Source organism: Callorhinchus milii, unplaced genomic scaffold, assembly GCF_018977255.1.
Source record: "Callorhinchus milii isolate IMCB2004 unplaced genomic scaffold, IMCB_Cmil_1.0 Scaffold11, whole genome shotgun sequence".
Classification (NCBI taxonomy): Eukaryota; Metazoa; Chordata; class Chondrichthyes; order Chimaeriformes; family Callorhinchidae; genus Callorhinchus; species Callorhinchus milii.
The window spans coordinates 893722-911642 of NW_024704752.1; the positions used below are offsets into that span (position 1 = coordinate 893722).

The following is a 17921-nucleotide window of genomic DNA, read 5'->3' on the forward strand; positions in this document are numbered from 1 at the left end:
AGGCTGGAATGACAGAGTCCATCAAACATGTCCATGACTACTGCACAATCTGGGAACACCCAGATGCAGGTGGATATGACAAGATTACGTAATATCATACAACTTGTCTAGCTACAGCTGGTAGAGCAACATGCAGTCTGCTCTCTGCACCACTTGTCATATCAGTAACTCCTCTTCCACTTGACTTAGGGATGGAGATATTTATTTACGTTCCTTTATGATGTCCTCTTTCTGCTGGAATTCGGGAGCCAGCATTCCCTTCCCTGTCCACTCTGTCACCATTCACAATAACTCCCCACAGGACATACATCAATGCAGATTCCTCTTGGATCTCATCAGTCAAATTTCACACACCTACGACGGAAAATAACCACATTAGCTCATGACCATAGACAACCATAGAAATCAATTGCGTAAGAATGCTACTTTATCCAAATAACGCTACAATTACTACAGTATTGCAGTCATATTTCTGCAAATTGTCATGTTTAAGCGATTCACATAAATTGTACTGAAGGTAATTGCAATAATTCTAAATTCATTGTTAATTTGTTTACCTGTAATATTCTCCAATAGAAATAAAAATATTCAATTTCTTCATTGTGGCCTCTCCTTCTGCCTTCCATGTTGGTCCTGATTGAGTCCACTTCATATGAACATGTGGCCTTTGCTGAAAAGCTCTGAAGTTGGTGCTCTTATCCTGCAGATGCTACATTCACAGATTTGAATTTCCACAGTACTGTTGCTCAACAGAATACTGTAGTATTGTGTGTGTTGCACTGATGCTCTGGGATGCTACCCATGTGAAGGGTGCTATATAAATGCAAGTTGTTGTTATTATGGTATACAGCACAATGTGTGGATCCAGACAAAGCTCTACTCCAAGTCAGCACTGCCCAGATTACAGACACAGTAAAGCTCCCTCCATACTGTTGCATCCAGCTATCCCAGTCATCTTATCTCAATTATCTGGAAAGATCTTTTGTAATGGATCTCTTTCTTAAAAATAAATGTGTTTAATGGGCTGAATATTTATCTCTGTTGCTTTGATTCCATTAAGCATTCTGGGACCCTACCCTGCGCGAGTGGTGTTATATAAAGCCAGTTTTTGTTGTTGCATTTTGACTATGGAGATTCTGCCAGTGTTGATAAATTCAGGGTTAGACGCAGAGTAAAGTTTGTTGTACACCGACCCCAATAATATGCCTCGGCCTCACAATTTTTACCTTCCTATTTTGGTGATAATTCCATTCTATCACCATTCTATCATAGCATTTCCGAATGTGGTTACCAAATCAGTGTTAATGTGTGACAAACTGTAGCAGAGATTTTGTAACAATTGATTGAAACAACTCCCAACGCATTTTATAAGACAACACAGCCAACACAGTCGGAATCCTTTCACCTCAGCATTCTGAGCCGGATTCAGTGATTTACTAATTTCATCACGATGAATGCTCCATATGATATTCATCTCAAAGTGCTTCACAATGGTATCAATGGTATGGATTTGTAGGCCAGTGTGGCAGTCATTTTGCGTGTAGCATTGCCCTGCAGCCAGCAGTGACTTGGTTGGACAGATCGGTCATTGGCGGGACAGAGCTTCTTCTCTCTTCGCTGCTATTAACCCTGCAAGCCAAATCCAAATAGCTAGCTGACAAGCAGTGGGAAGCTTACCGAACAGTATAAATGGCAAACTATGCAGGATTAGCTGGGTGAAACAGGTGTACCACATTGCACACTCTTGGCGCTCACTAGCTGTGTCTAATACCCTCTGAAATTAGAGAAGCAAGAACAATAAATTACATCTGTATGGCACTTTTCACATCAGGAGGATGTCCCAAAGCAGGGTGTGTTCTTCCAGTGAGAGAATCAATTCCTGACACACAGAGATTTCCATATATAGATGGCATTCATATATGGAATCCTGTCCGATTTGGATAGTCTTAAGCACGGTGGTGGAGGTTTATCATGTGTCAGATACCCAGCTGATCAGTTTTGAGATGAATGACCCATTTTAATCTAGAGGATTTTTGGCCGGGACACCAAAAGACCAAACAGCACATCAATGGAGCCTAATACTTCATACCAAAACTGACTGGCATTTCTTTATAATTACTGAATTGGTGGTGCAGTGGATTGGTGTTTCTGCCCTCACCAACACAACAGGTACAATTTACAGAAGCCACAAATGAACCATATAAGAACAGGGTATTTTGGGAGGGCAGGAGAGTAATGGGCATCACATGCAGGTAAAACACTACAAATGTCTGGAAAAAGTCCAAAAAAATGAAAATAATTATGCATCTCAACAACTATAAATATTTATTGGAAACAACACGCAGACATGCAATGCACTCTCGGTAAAGTCAACACGTTCAAGAGAAAAGAACTGTTAAAACTCCTGCTAATTGTTTTGGACGCAGTTTACAGTGATAACGGTGTCGGCACACGGAAGCAGCGGAAAATGAGTGGAATGTGACATACCCCTTTAAGAGCATTCCCTAATAATCATTTCAGTGCTTCACACCCTTCCTTCCATGGAGAGAGGAGCAACATACTAACGCCAGATTAGGGAGCTGTCAAAATGAACTCAATACTAAATGGCAGCAACACAGAGATCCTGTTCTCTGAGCTTTCCACGTTGTTCATACCGTTTATCACAGAAGAACTATAGGTAGGAGCTGAAGGAGCCATACTGTGTTGGACTCGAATGAAATTGTAATTAGTAGCATAGCCGCATAATGTTCACTTCCAGCTGCTTCGGTCATTGTAAATCATTATGGGGGTAGTTGGCGGTGGGGAGGGGGTGGGAAAGAGAATAGACGCAGTAAGATCCCAGATTTTTCCCTCTGTAAAGTTTGCCTCTTCGGCTAATTCAGCAGAGTATGTTTGCTGATTTTAATTATGACAGGACAGCCATTTCCAAACCGAGGAGAGTTACAATAATAACACTTGCATTTGGTATAGGGCTTTATCATGTCTTCAAGACGTCTCAATGCTCTTCACAGAAAATACTTTTCAGGTGATTTGGGGGGAGGGGGAAGACCTAATGCAAAAGCAAATAACTCCTGTATTCAACATTATCCTTGTATTTGTACTAATGTACTTAATGTCTGCCATTCTGTCTTTCCCTGCTGCTCTGATTCAATCCAATAGCATATGATTCAATCCAATATTTCAGCTCCGAGGCTCTCAGCATTCAATGTTCTTCAAACTGAGCCTCTGCTCTTTGCCAGTATTAAGTTGTCAAGTAAAACATTCATTAGAGAGGCCTTCTGGTTCAGAGTTCTGTTGCAAAAGCAACAAACACTTCATCCCAGCAAGAAACATCTCTGTGAGCAAGCAATATTCAGCTTAATTATTATATTTAGGAACATTGTATTTATGCCAGTAAATGTTCTACACAAGAGTCTGGCTTTACTTTAAACACCAACCTCCCAATGCAGGGCAAAAGTCAACTATGTAGATCAAATGAATAAACTGCTTCAGAGATATACTGTAGTGTTCCCTTTTGAAGATTTGGGTTATTCTATTCTAGCCTTTTTAGTAAAAATAAAAGGTTGTGATGCCATCTGCCCAGACTTTTATTGATATTCCTTTCTGGTTTGGACAGGAAATTCTGTCACTGAACTCTCTTGATGGTTATAAATAAAGTATATTTATACAATACCAATACGTCAAAAGAAAACGATTCAGTTTCTTTTTTACATAGTCTTTGGTTGAATAGTTTCCATGCTAGACAGAAGGTTTGTTCAATCAGACTTGCTCCAATCAGAGATGTGGTAGTTTGAGGCCAACAATATCAACCCAACCATCAAAAAGGTGAACAAGTTTGTTCAGCCAGCAGATCTGATCAAACTAGAGACAAATTTAAAACCAGTTGCTTCTATACATTAATTACCAAAAGAGTCATGTGCCTAATCACCAAGCCATTCTGCCCATGTAACCATGATAACTGTAAGTAACCATTAGCCTTTGACACAACGCAATCCAATGATGATGACCTCCTCCCCCCACCCACCTGTCCTGTCTCCATACTCACTTGTCACCCTTCAGTATCTTGCCCCAAAATGGCCAGTTACTGATGGGGGAAAAACAGCTGAGCCCTACTTGCCCTCACCAGCACTGACATACCCGTATCTGAGGCCAATTGTAGCTGCTGTATTGTGGCCATAGTACAAGGGAGCTGTAGGCCAATTGGAGCACCCACAATACGCTAATAAACTCACAGACCACTGTCAAATGAGCACAGGCTAGGGATTGAGCCAAGGACAGTTCTGGTCTCTGGGAATATACATACACCTTTGATAGGATGTATTTTAGTTAAATGTTCCTAACATTTGAAATCTCTTCTGAGCAAAACCATGGAAATGCAACAAACCAGTGCAGGAATATATGTGATCAGATCCCATGTTCCTCTCTCCCTTACCACACATTCAACTGTAACATTACCACACTCTGAATTCTAACAATCTCCAGTTTTAAGCAATTTGACCTGTACTCTTAACTTTTTCATGGTCAATTTAAGGATGCCCTGGGATAGTCACTCACACCACATGACAACACAAAACAGTCCTGATAGTCCTGGATTGTGCTACAGCGGAGCTGTGCGCCAGTTGTGTGTGAATTTTGCCTTGAATTACTCCTTTAAAGAGGCACCGTCTTCTTGCAAAAGTCTTTGGCAAACCTTTTTTTGTTTGCTTGCAAACGCACAGCGAAATGATGTAAATCATGCAGAAACATACAATTCCATCAGTGCGACAAAAACGGATGCAATTACAATTATTGTTAGCATCTCCCTCCCTCTCACCCAGAAAAAAGAGAGGTTTGCCAAATCCTTTTTTTACATTAAAGAAAAAGAGGCGATGCCCCTTTGCTAAGCAAACAGAGCGAAAATTAAAAATTCTAAATAAGCTGCATATTGCCTTTAATGTGACAAACTATATTTAAGAAATCGCATCCCAGATTCAAGCCCATGAGTAAGACAGGCAACTCCTTATTCTGTTGAGTAATCTAGCTCATCATTTGCTATCAGCGCCTCTGATCTTTGGACATACTTCCCTTTACTCTTCGGCTTATTGTTGTAGGTCCTGTGGTTGCCCACAATGTCTGGCATTGTCTGCTTGGTGCTTTGCCCCCTGTCATCGGAGGAGGACCAATCCTGATATTGGCCTCCACCACCACCACCACTATCGCCTCCTTCTCTTTCTTCACACTGATAGTCGTCATCCACTGTGAGGCTGTCTTCCATTCCGAACCCATCATCTACATCATAGCGCTGATACGTGCTCTGGCGGAGAGCGTCCTCCCGCGCTCCAATCTCCAAGGAGCTATTCCACATTCCATACCCAAAATAAATAAGCATACCTGGTGACAAAACAATGGCACAGTCAGTAATTGCTCTGGGATATTACCCTGCATGAGGGGTAGTAAATCCAAGTTGTTGTTGTAGTAATGCGTAGTAATGTTCCCTCCGTTCAGTGGGCTCCAGCCTGCTTCATGTCCCCCGACTATTGGCGGGCGGGCCTTCCACCAAACTGGCCCCATCCCCTGAAACTCCATCCCGCAATCCCTCTGCCTCACCCCCTCCCTTGCCACCTTCAAGACCCATATCAAGGCCCTTCTCTTCGACCGTGCTTTCGATCTCCCTGCTTCCCCCCACTGCCGTCCAGCCTCCCCGACCCCAAACCCCAGCTGGGGTCCATAACTCTGTTTGTCCAGCGCCTTGGGATGTCCTCCCAACGTAAAAGGTGCTTAACAAATGTAATTTTGTTGTGGTTGTTGTTGTAATGTGACTGCCTCAGCTGGCCAAATCTTTGGGACATTTTCTTTAATAGAACCAATGTGCATAAAACCCATTTGTAAATCAGGCTTCACCGACTAGAGATGCCCCAATATGTACTGTTTTTCATAGCTGTAAAATGTCCTGGCTAAAATTTGCAAACGCATAGCGAAATGCATTTCTCCCAATGTCATGGCTAATACTTGCCCAGTTACAACTGGTCATTCACTTCATGGTTGCTTGTGGGACACTACAGTGGCCAAATTGGCATTGTGTTCACTTACAAAAAGGAAAATGATGATGAAAGGTTGTGGGAGGAAGGTCAGGAGGGTGGAGTAAACAGATAGCTTTTGCACAGAGTCGATCAAGCACAACTGGCCAAATGACCTTCTTCCATGATGAAACATTCAAAGGCATTGGACTTCAAAGCTCTTTCGACCAGTTATAAACCATTATAAACCACGGCTCTAATCCAGACTTACCCACAAAGCACCACACCGTAAAGCGAATCCAGGTGATGGTGGACAGCTTCAGCATGAGGTACATATTGACTAACATGGCGAATGCGGGCACGAATGGGACACAGGGCGCCATGTATGGCAGCTTCTTGGGATTCTCTGGCTGTTGGAGTATCACAAAGACCAGAGCACAGATCAGCAGCAACATCAGGACCACCAGGATGATGGCCCACCAGCTCTGCTCATACACATAATCCGCCCCGAAGATAATGAAGGAACAGAAGACTAACATCAACACGAAGAGCAGCATCACGCATGTGGTGACGACATGGCCGGTTGCAACGGTCGGACGGTCCATCTTGCTGGGAAGGCCAAGCCGGATCCTCATTGTGTAGTATCGAGGTCCAATTAATTTCTTCAGCTTGATCAAGTAAATATTCTCAGACTCGTCTGCTTCTATGCCGCTCGTCATGTCAACAGTGCCGTAGTTTGGGTGATTCACGCCGTACATTGTCTTGTCTGATTTCCCGATGAGCATCTCATTATCCCCCAGGGATGGGAGGTTCTTGGCCCCGCATGTGTTTTTCCCTGTGCTGGTGTACTCGTCGCCTTCGCTCAGTGGGGAGCTCGCCTCCTTCTCGCACTCGGCCAACACTCCTTCCTTCTTCTTGGTGCCTTCCTCCGACAGGAATTTGACGAATCCATCGATGTCGGTCTCAGGCTGGTACCGTAGCAGCAGAACACAGACCGAGACCAGAGTGTAGGCCAACAGTGTGCCGATGGACATCATTTCGATCAGATCCCGCAGGCTGACCAGCAGAGCAAGGATCCCTGCCAGGAACCCGGATACAACGCAGGCCACGATGGGTGTCTCTGTGTAGGAACTCACATGGGAAAGGAACCTGAAGGGGCCAAAGCACAATTAGGTCATGAATGTACAGTCAGAGGCTAAAAGTCATTGCTGCCTATGATACTGTGTCAAGGACGTCGAAGGTGCTCAAGGCATTTCATAGGTGATTACTGTCAAGTGCAGTGATTGTGTTTGTAAGCAAATCTAGCGGCCACAACACTTAACTGTCATAAAGTGACTGAATAATTTATCTGGAGGACAGTTAGATTTTATCCCTTCTCTTCTTCAATAGTGGAACAAAACCATTCATGTCCACATTAACTGACAAACAAGCCCCTTCCAGGTCCAGCCGATGAGCCAGGCTGGCTGTACTGTCAACAGCAGTGCCCTGGAGTTCGGCGGCCCTGTCTGGCTCAGGAACCAGACTTGTGACCGCCACAGAGGGCTGGCTCGATTCCGAGATTTGATTGCCAGCAAAACCCAAGCCAAGCCCTTGATTTAACTCATCCGATGGACAGCACCTCTGACAATGCAGTGTCCCACCAGCTCAGCACAGTAATGACACCCTGGACTGTGAGCTCAAGTGCTGATGCGGAACGTGAACACACAAACTTTGGACACAGAATGCTACCAACTGAGTCTGGCTGGTCATATGCTGTTAGCAGATAGCCCGATGGGACACAGATTGCCATCTTGAACTGCACCTTTTCACAAATTAAAACCAGCAGCCCACCTAAAGGTAAGCATCTTCCTTGGTTACTCTACAGCTCTTGGCTGCCAGTTATTGTTCATCCACACTTCACCCCATGCTACTCACCATTCCTAGTAAAAAAAAAATTTGCATAAATTTCGACAGCTGCTACCTGGCTTGTTTATCCAATTCTCCTACATATAAAACCCAGTTACCTTTTCATGGGATTTTCTACTTGCACTCTCGCATATAGAATCAATCCATCTCCTCTATTCCTCAACATCATTGAGAATGTCATCATTTAGTATATACTTCTCTTTATTAACATTAAACTGTACCAGCTATTTCTCTGGCCAAAGATATAGATAAAATGCCAGTGGCAAACTTGCTACAATATCTGGCTTTTGTTCCTTGAGAGCTCTAGCACCCTTTATTTTGCAGCATCGACATTGAAAGACTAAAGGTGTGAATACAGTAACAATACCCACCTGAAGAGGAGACCATCATCGGCCATTGCGTAAATGACCCTTGGCATTGGGAAGAGGGAGCCCAGTAAGCTGACCGTCAAGCCTGACACTGAACCAATAGCAACAATATACTTGGCAGCGTGAAACCCGTGCAGCACAAACATCTCCATCAGTGGTGACTCCGTGTCGATGGCGTAGGAAGGCACCATCAGGCTCAAGATGATACTGACCTGTGAGTAGAGGAGAATACGGTTACTGCAATAGAAATAACAATTGGAGGAACTGCCAACCTGCGTTGGTGATAATTATCAAGACACCTGCTCACCTTCTCTTTTATCCTGTAGAAGGGTAATGCAGTGTTACATTCTGCCCGGGAATCGAACCCAGGTCCTCTCCCTTGTGAGGCTAGTTCTCTAATCACTAAGCTACAGGACTTCTCATGTTCTCTGCTGGCAGCTGGCTCTATTCAGTGGGACCCAGACACAAGCAGAATAAAACCCGAGGCTACAGCTAGTTTTCAGAATTCTTCCACTTAATGATGAAGAAACGGACCGCTGGAAAGGCCATCATTAGAAATCACTTAGAAAACCCAAACCAGCTTTAATTACCCGACAGCTCCAATCTTTACCAGGTCCATCATGTTAAATGAGGCATCCTTGGGAAAAATTGTGTGTCTGAAAGAAGTCAGGAGCTGATCTCTGCCCACAGCAGAATCACCCGGTTCCCTAGACCGTGAGAGTCTCAGCTTCCAACGCAGCCGAGCGGAGATTCTGTCAAACCTGCTCACGGGCTGAGCTGACCACGTGGGGAAGAGCTATCCATGCAGTGAGATTTTATTTAATTTTTTAAAAAAATAAACATTGAGAAATGTTCCATGAATTGTTTTTGAAAGGAAATTAATAATAAATAATAATCCTTGCACTTGATACAGCGCTTTATCACATCATTGAGACGACTCAAAGCGCTTCACGAAATATACTATAAAGTGGATTGACTGTATATTTTGTGGGCAAAACACAGCAGCCAATTGGACACAGTCGTGAATTGAGTGACTAAATTATTATTAATATTCTAAAAAATATATTTTTTAAGGGATTATTATCCCCGTAAAGCGATCTCCAATCAACTAATAACCGGTTCCTAATTACTGTTAGCTAAACAGAGATGCAAGGAGTAAGGAAACTTGCCTGGAAATCCTCTTGCTTGCAAAGCGAGTGCTCTAATCACTATGCTACAGGACTCCAAAATTAGATAGTCGCTTGAAAGAGAGGAATATTGAAGGGTGTGGGGAGAGGGAGCGAGAGAGTGGAATTGGACTGAGTGGCTCATATGGATTGTATAACGATTCTATACTATATAATTGTCTCTGATTGTATACAATTCTACAATTCAGTCTACAATTCAGTTCACAAGCCTCACAGTGAAATTTTATGTTAACACATTTCTGTGTCTTTGCCTGGGGGGAGCATCATTCCACCAATCTCCCTTTATATCCCCCAACCAACAGTACCTAGAGGGCTTACTGGACAGATCTTTCACTTACAGACACGTATGCAGTCAGGCAGATAACGAGGGAGGCAGTGATGGCATAAGGGATGGATGTGTCGGGGCTCTTGGCCTCCTCCCCAGTTGTTGCGATTATATCGAACCCAATGAAGGCGTAAAAGCAGGTGGCTGCCCCTTGTAGCACCTGGAATCAGAGGCCAAAACAGAAGACAAAAGTTTGCCAAAGGAAATGTTAGAGATATTAGCTTTGATTTTAGCCCAGGCAAAGGTTTTCAAGGCTTGTGATGTGCATTTATAATAATAGTAGTAATGTCACATCAGGAAGATATCTCAAAGTTTGCTTCACTGGATTTACTGGAAAATGGAGTGATGGTGTATATTTGAAGGCAGATGTGCCAGCTAAACTGTGCACAGCTACATCCCATAAACACCCAGGAAGTGAAATGACCAATTTTATGCTGGTGATTGTTGGCCAGGACACCAGGAGAGAGAAACTCCCCTCTCTTTTTTGAGTGAAGCAATGGGATCTTGGGACTTCGGTTTATTATCTTATCTAAAGGACAACACTTCTGACAATGCAGTGCTCCCCCAGCACTACAATGGTGAGTCAGCTTAGTTCAAAGTCCTGACTTAGAGCATGAACCCACAACTTTCTGACTCACACTAGCATGTTACCAGCTGAGCCAGGCTGATACATTATGAGTGAACCGTCTGCTCAGTCTGTGTGATCAGAGGAGCAGAGCAACACGTACAGCTCTCTCTCTCTCTCAACACGTACATCAAGAAATGGGCTTTTTGGTTCCCTTCCAACCAATAATCTAAAGTAGCCATTTACTGTAATGTATTCATTAAACACTGGTGAACTACAATTGAATGGATGAACTTGGCTGTTGTGCCAGTTATGCACTTACAGTGATCCATAAATGCAACAAACCATTTACTGTACAGACAAACCGTATATCAGGGTAGAAAGAGTGTCGGCTAGTCTGAAACTATCTTCTTCATGTCAATCATGAGGATGAGATGGGCTGCATTATTCCACTTGTGAGTTTGACGTACTGGTTACATCTGTCTGATTATCACAGGGACATTCTCTGCTGTAAGAAGCCAGCCACTGCCTCACTCTGCACAACAGGAGTCAAGGAGCCTCTGTGAACAATTTGACTCATAGAATGTGACATAACCAATATACTCCATCTCTTCCCAACCAGAAAAGATCCCCTTGCACTATATCCCTTCTTAAGGGAGGCCGCACAAACCAGTTCCAAGAATTATCTCTGGTAATTATCATCCTCAGTGAACCAGCTGCTCAAATACTGTATATAAAAATCTTATCATATTAAACTGAGGAATTATCTATTTGCTGTGTCACAGAATTGAGGCTGCATCTCTCTCCCTCACCTAGTCTTGTCCTTTTCCCACACACATCCCCAACGCCCCTTGAATATTAACTTCCAACTTGGTCTTCAGTCAGTTAGCGTGTCCAGGAAAGGGAAAACTATTGTGATTGCAAACAATAATAATAAATCTTGCATTTAATATAGCGCCTTACTACGTCTTCAAGAAGCCTCAAAGCACTTCAGAGTATATTGTAAAGTTAATTTACTATATTTTAGTGGGCAAACCACAGTAGCCAATTGAGCACAGCAGTGTCCCACAAACAGTTGTAGATTTGAGTACCAAATTATTATTTGTTTATTCTTGTTTTTAAGGGATTATGACCCACAGAAAAGCGATCCGCAAATCAACTAACAACTAGGTTCCTACTTACTGCTAGGTAAAGGGAGACATGTGCAGTAAGGAAACTTGCCTAACGTTTCTCCCTGCTTGGGAATCAAACCTAGGTCCTTTTGCTTGTGGGGCGAGTGCTCTAACCAATATGCTGCAGGACGCCATGCAAATAAATTTTCTTTTAGTCACACGCTGCCTGTGGGTATTACTCACTCCAGACCATCCGAACGGCAAGAACTTGCCCCCTTCCCAGTTGGCAGCATTGATGAAGAAGAGCCCCGCGATCATGATGAAGACCCAGACTGCCAGGTTGATGATGTTCAGGACGTTGTTCATTCCGACAGAGTTCTTCACCCCCAGGGAGACCACGGCGGTCACAATCACAGCAATAACCAGCGCCACCATGTCGGGATAGGATTGTTCTCCTTTCCCTGTAAAATCAAATTAGATACAGTTAGCAGAGGTAAGCAAACCTTACTTCATGTTCCTTTAAGCGCACTGGGGCACTACCCTGCGTAAGAGACACTATAGATTGTTGTTGTTGTTGTTCACACTGACCCAACCATCTCGTTATCTCCTTATCTTCCATAAGGAAGATTGTATGGCAGTAGAGACAATTGTCTAACATGTCCACAACTGTTTGTGGGACTCTGCTGTGTGCAATTGGCTGCCGGGTTTCACCCACAAAATATACAGTCAATTCACGTTACAGTATATTCTGTGAAAACGTCTCGAAGATGTGATAAGGTGCTGTATCAAATGCAAGAATTATTATTATTATGTAGGATAAAAGTCAATTTATTAAAATCGTCTTCTGGAAGCTGAGTGCTCGAGGTTAGACACTGTTCTTTCACCTCTGGAAACCAAAGAACATAATGGAAGTCTCTCTCCTCTCTCTCTGCCTTTTCCTAATTGTTGGCCATCACATGCCTCTAATCGTAGTGTGACATTATCATCCCCTCTCAAGCCTGGCCCATGTGAGGTTACACTATGGGTTTAGGGAGCACTGCGTATCGACTGTGCTGTGTGAGCAAAATATCGTGACTTTGTTTGTTTCTCATAGTAATTATTCATAAATTTACAAATACTAGAGGAAATAATGGCAGTTGTTAAACTTGAGGCTGGAGGCCAGAATTCCTGGTAAAATTTACCATCTGTTTTTTGTCGTTCCACAGCAGAATCTGGAAGATCTACAGGAAAATCTCCTAAGTAAATGTAATAATTTAGTAAACCTTTACACCTCAACTTGTGACTGATGCCTTCCCAACCTTGCAATCATCTTTGCCTACTGCCCATCACCTGTAGAGCACGGTGAGGAGCGTGCATGTTTCTCTTGCCCACTGCAGCCTCAGTCTATTCCCTTTGTTAGGTAAGTCATTAAAAACCAGATGGTTAGCGTTAGCCTGAGATGGGAAACCAGATTAAACCCACTGCAAATCGGTTCTAGTCATGCAAACGTGTGAAATTTTCTGTTTCACACTGCCATCTGCCCTGTTCTCTCTGAGCTTGCGTGGACACCTCACGTTGCTGCCATACAGATCGGCAGAATCAGGCCTCTTTACATAGGAACATAAGAATTTGCTAGAAGAAGATCAAGTTTGCCTTCCACCATCCTGGCAGTCGCTTGCACATGTTGTGTCCCACACTATATACTGTACCCCAAGACATTATTTCCTAACAAAAATCTATTTAATTTGTTCTTAAAAGAATCAATACTTTCTGCTTCCGTAGTCTCCCTAGTTCTGTTTGTTCTGCTGTAAGCAAGCTGAGAAGAGGTCTGTAACTAGCTAGCCTCAGTGTCCCCGGGCTAGGGAAGGGGAAATATCAGGGCTCTCAGTTTTAATTGGAATACTTATAATACAATACACTACATATTTATATTTATTTACACAGCACCTTTCACGGTCCAAGGCACTTAACAATGCTGGCTGGGCACCCGAGCTGTGGGTAGTGGTAGGTGTGGGGGTGTGGGGAAGGAAGAGATGACCAAAAGCACGATCAAAGAGGTCGATCTTGAGATAGGCCTTGAATGAGGTGAGGGAAGGAGCGAGTCAGAGGGACTCAGGGAAGGAGTTCTAGAGAGCAGGGAAAAGACTCTGATGTATGACTCTGAAGGGGAGGTGAGAAGACATTTTTTCAAGCAGCGAGTTGTTCGAATCTGAAACACATCTGAAAGGGCGGTCGAGGCCGATTCAATAATAGCTTTTAAAAACGCGGTGGATGGGTATTTGAGGTGGACGGGTTTGCAGATTTATGGGGAAAGGACTGGGGAGCGGGATTGACATTACATTGCTTTTTTCAAAGAGCCGGCACAGACTCGATGGGCCGAATGGCCTCTTTTTGCGCTGTACAATTCTATGATTCTATGTGATGTGCAGGATTAGGGGACAGACAAAGTGATGGTGTTTAATCCTTGTGGACTGCAATGACCTAGTCCATTTAAAGTGCCCACGTTGTCCACGATCCAGTGGCTGATGGTGTGATTGGCCAGGGAGTCGAACATGCTGCTCAGAGCGCTGGCTCCAGCCGCCGTGCCGATCAGATACTCCAGGATCAGGTTCCAGCCTATGAAAAAGGCCACAAACTCCCCGACCGTCACGTAACTGTAGGTGTAGGCGGAGCCAGTGGTCTTCGGGACTCGCACTCCAAACTCTGCATAGCAGACACCTGGGAGTTCAAAACACAGACAGGTAAACACAGAGACAACTGCAGGAGCACATCCTAACCATAACACCACCTCACAGCATTGAATGCAGTTACAAGACCATCAGAATGTCTCTCCCAGTGACCTGGCCAACACTCCAGAGAAACTGGTCATTCATTTTCTTGTCAGCCTAGCTCAGTGGTAATACTCTCGCCTCTGAGTCAAAAGCTTGTGGGTTCAAGACCCAATGTCTGGACTTGGAATCATATAGTCTATGATGATGCTCCAATGCAACGTTGGGGGCTTGTTACATTGTCGGAGGTGCCGTCCTTCTTTTGAGATGTTAAAATAAATCTGCTCATTAAGTCGTCGTTAAAAATCTCATGGCACTATTCAAAAAGAGAAGGTAGTTTCCCTCTGCCATTGTTCCGGCCAACACTGCCCCAAATAAATTTGGTCACTCTCTCAATGGCTGTGCGCAAACTGGCTGCAGTATTTCCTCCACAAAATACACAGTGAATGCACGTTACAGTACATCTTGTGAACCGCTTTGAGACGTTTCGACGACATGATAAGGCGCTATATCAAATTGCAAGGATTATTATTATTATTTCTAGCTCTTTCCATGTATCACACAATGTTGGCTTAATATCCTGTTGCAGTCATTGCAACCCTCTGCTGAATGAGGACAAATATTAATAACCAATTGTGTGAGATTTCATATCTTTAGATTGGAAGGTGTGAGGTGTGTGGAGGAGATGCTGTTGTGGAGATTGAGTCCTTCCCTTGTTAATTAGCCTCAGAAAAAAGCAGTCAGTGCAAACATCAGTATATTATCCTAGTCCACGTCCTCACATGATTTTTCTGTCACTCCCCATGGTTGAAAGACTTTTAGCTTGTTGCAAAAATAGCAGACAATTCAAAAATTACCACAATCAGCACATTGGAGATAGTTTCTGTGATTGTGGTGCAGAGAGTTACAAACTCAGTGCAAGTGCTCTCTCACACAACAGTCATATCACTGAACTGAAACCCTGTTATTGACCGCTCTTCCTTATTGTTACATCCCAGTATCAGGGAAATGAATCTACTGCAATGTTTTACCAGGTACCCATGTGGAGTGAGCACCAGCACAGATACAATGGGGAGAGAACAGGGAATGGGATTAATGTACAACAACAACTTGCATTTATATAGCATCCTTCACACAGGGTAGCGTCTCCGAGCACTTGACAGTGGCGAAATCTGACCCTGAGCCAGGGGAAGAGGGAGGGGGGAGGTGACCATCAAAGCACGATCAAAAAGGAATGTCTTTAGGTGGGATTTGAAAGTGATGAGGGAGGGGGCAAGGAGGAGGAATTGAGGGAGGGAGTTCCAGAGTTTCGGGGCGTAGTAGCTGAAATGAATGGTGGAGTGCAGGAGGTGAGGGACGAACAGGAGGCCGGAGCCAGCCGAGTGGAGGTAGCGAGTGGTGGATTGGGGGGTTAAGCAAATCGGACAGGTAGGGAGACGCGAGGGCATGATGGGATTTGAAAACTAGTGAGAGGATCTTGAAGTTGATCCGTTCAGTAATTGGGAGCCAGTGCAGAGTAGAGAGCTCCAGTGGGGAAGCGAGCACCAGCACAGACACAATGAGTTGGAGAGTAGGGGAAAAGGATTAGATTTGAGAGCTCCTGTGGGGGAGCGAGTACATTGGTTTAGACGACCGACAGAAAAGAGAGTTCCCATTATCTGGTGCAACCCATGTTCAGCAAATGATGGTTAACTTTGTGTTAAAACTTCTGACTGCATTCACAGGAGAGATACCCGCCATCACCACACCCTCCCCTTTTCTCGGGGAGAGAAAGTGATGGACATGTGATGGAACGTTGTGCCTGTACCCAACAATGCATCCATCCTGTGTGTGCTGACGTCGTGCCAACATTGGACCAGTGGCCAGGAGCTGAACTGTACGCTCATGCAGAGACAAGTCATGTGTTGAGTGACGGGCAAACGGTACAAAGAGTCACATAGATTCATAGAATGTTATGGCACAGAAGGAGGCCATTCGGCCCATGGGATTCCTGACCTTCTCTTGGGCTCAAAATCTCTTCACCGTCCTTCAACGACCTTACATTTGAAGACAAAATGGTCTCAAGAATAAGACTGGGTGGAATTTCAGGCCTCAGAAAACCCCAACAGGTCACTGACATAGGTTTTCACATGGTGGCTGTAACCTCCCTGATATAACGGACAGCAACAAGAGCCCAGTTACAGAGGAGACAGCACGGGTGTAGTTTTTTCGCTGTTGTAACATTATTGTCATTTAATAAAATATAAATTTGTTTTCAAACAATCAAACTTCAGTGGTGGCAATTGTGGCCCCTCCCACACCCGACAGATAACCACACAGGTGAGAAAGGCTGAAGGCCTCACCAACTTCGTGCTCTGCCACTGTTAAGAGCTCTGGGCCGCTACCCTGTGTGAGTGGCGCTATGTAAATGCAAGTTGTTGTTGCTGTTGTTAATAAGGTATCTGTTGATGTATCACAAATTCGACCTGTCCATCCTCAGTCTCACACACAAAGCTATAGATGAAGTCTTTATAGTAATTCTATTAATGACACCCAACAAGCGTATGTAAATAGGAGACTTGATGTGGAAATAATGTCATTATCTTGGAATCTGAATGACTCAGATATTACACCCTCAAAATATACAGTCAATTTGCTTTACAGTGTATACTGTGAAGAGCTTTGAGACGTCGCAATGACGTGATAAGGCGCTGTATCAAATGCAAGGATTATTATTATTATTATTCTTACCTGATAGGATGGAGGCGACTGCTGCAATGATGAAGGAGACAATGACACCAGGGCCTGCCATCTCCTTAGCCACCAATCCCGAGACCACGTACATGCCGGTGCCCACACAGCTGCCGACTCCCAGGGATACCAGGTCCATGGTGGTGAGGACCTGAGCCAATCTGGAGTGGCCCATCCCCTTCTGGTTGGCATCGTCTAGCATGGACTCCACGGGCTTCGTGCGGAGAATCCGTGAGTGAAACGCCAGCCATTTGGAGCCCCAGTGGACCCGGCGGGGATCCATGCGGGAGAGGAATCCACTCATGGCTTCAACGATTCTGTCACTGCACGCTTAGAGTGCGGTAGGTCCGTCGGTGGGTTGCTCGGTGGGCACTGACGGTGCTGAAGGAAACACAAGGCCATTCACAGCAAGGCACTCGTTGATTTCAAACACATCTTTGTGCGTTGCCTACAAGTGGACTTCTCTCCTGGCAAGCGATGGGAACATGACTGCCTGAAACTAGAGAGAGGAAACTAAGGTTAAACTGATCTTTACGCATCAGATATTTAAAAGAATATTACAGATCCACAAACTATGATAACAATCCTTGCATTTGATAAAGCTCCTTATCACATCATTGCACTGTCTCAGAGCAGATCAGAGGAATTTCCTGTAACGTGTAGTAATTGCATATTTGTAGGCTAACACAACAGCCAATTTGTGCACAGCAATGTCCCACAGACAGCCATTTTAAACAATATGTAGTCTAGTGACTGTGTGTATTTCGAAGGCAGGTTCTATCACAGAACAATGTATTCTAGTTACAGTGCAACAATAGCACTGCATTGCCTGGGGAATGGAGTTCTCATAAGCAGTATCTTCAGGAAGTGAGGAAATAAAATAACTGACGGCATGTGAAGTGGTTGCAGAATGTTGGCTTCCTACAGTATGGGATAGCAGAATGACAGGAAGACACTGTATAGTGTGACAGTGTCAGGAAGTCTGG

The 17921-nt window shown here is 44.2% G+C and overlaps 1 protein-coding gene across 1 annotated transcript; it reads right to left on the reverse strand.

Moving 5' to 3' along the window:
- Positions 1-2995: 2995 nt before the first annotated feature.
- LOC103189323 (probable cationic amino acid transporter) lies at positions 2996-17239 on the reverse strand. The gene is made up of 7 exons (XM_007909670.2): positions 16936-17239; positions 13919-14155; positions 11702-11919; positions 9795-9941; positions 8273-8481; positions 6268-7145; positions 2996-5370 (listed from the first exon to the last, which is right to left on the reverse strand). Exons 1-7 carry the CDS (start codon positions 17237-17239, stop codon positions 5000-5002), a joined length of 2364 nt encoding a protein of 787 aa, XP_007907861.1. The 3' UTR covers positions 2996-4999.
- Positions 17240-17921: the final 682 nt, after the last annotated feature.

What these genes read in the sequence shown, in the direction of transcription:
- LOC103189323 (XM_007909670.2), bottom strand. Translation starts at nt 17,239, where the DNA reads ATGAGTGGATTCCTCTCCCGCATGGATCCCCGCCGGGTCCACTGGGGC. An exon ending in TGCCGTTCGGATGGTCTGGA is followed by an intron (nt 9,942 to 11,701) that starts GTGAGTAATACC and finishes CTCTGATTCCAG; the next exon opens with GTGCTACAAGGGGCAGCCAC. An exon ending in GCCTGACTGCATACGTGTCT is followed by an intron (nt 8,482 to 9,794) that starts GTAAGTGAAAGA and finishes CTCTACTCACAG; the next exon opens with GTCAGTATCATCTTGAGCCT.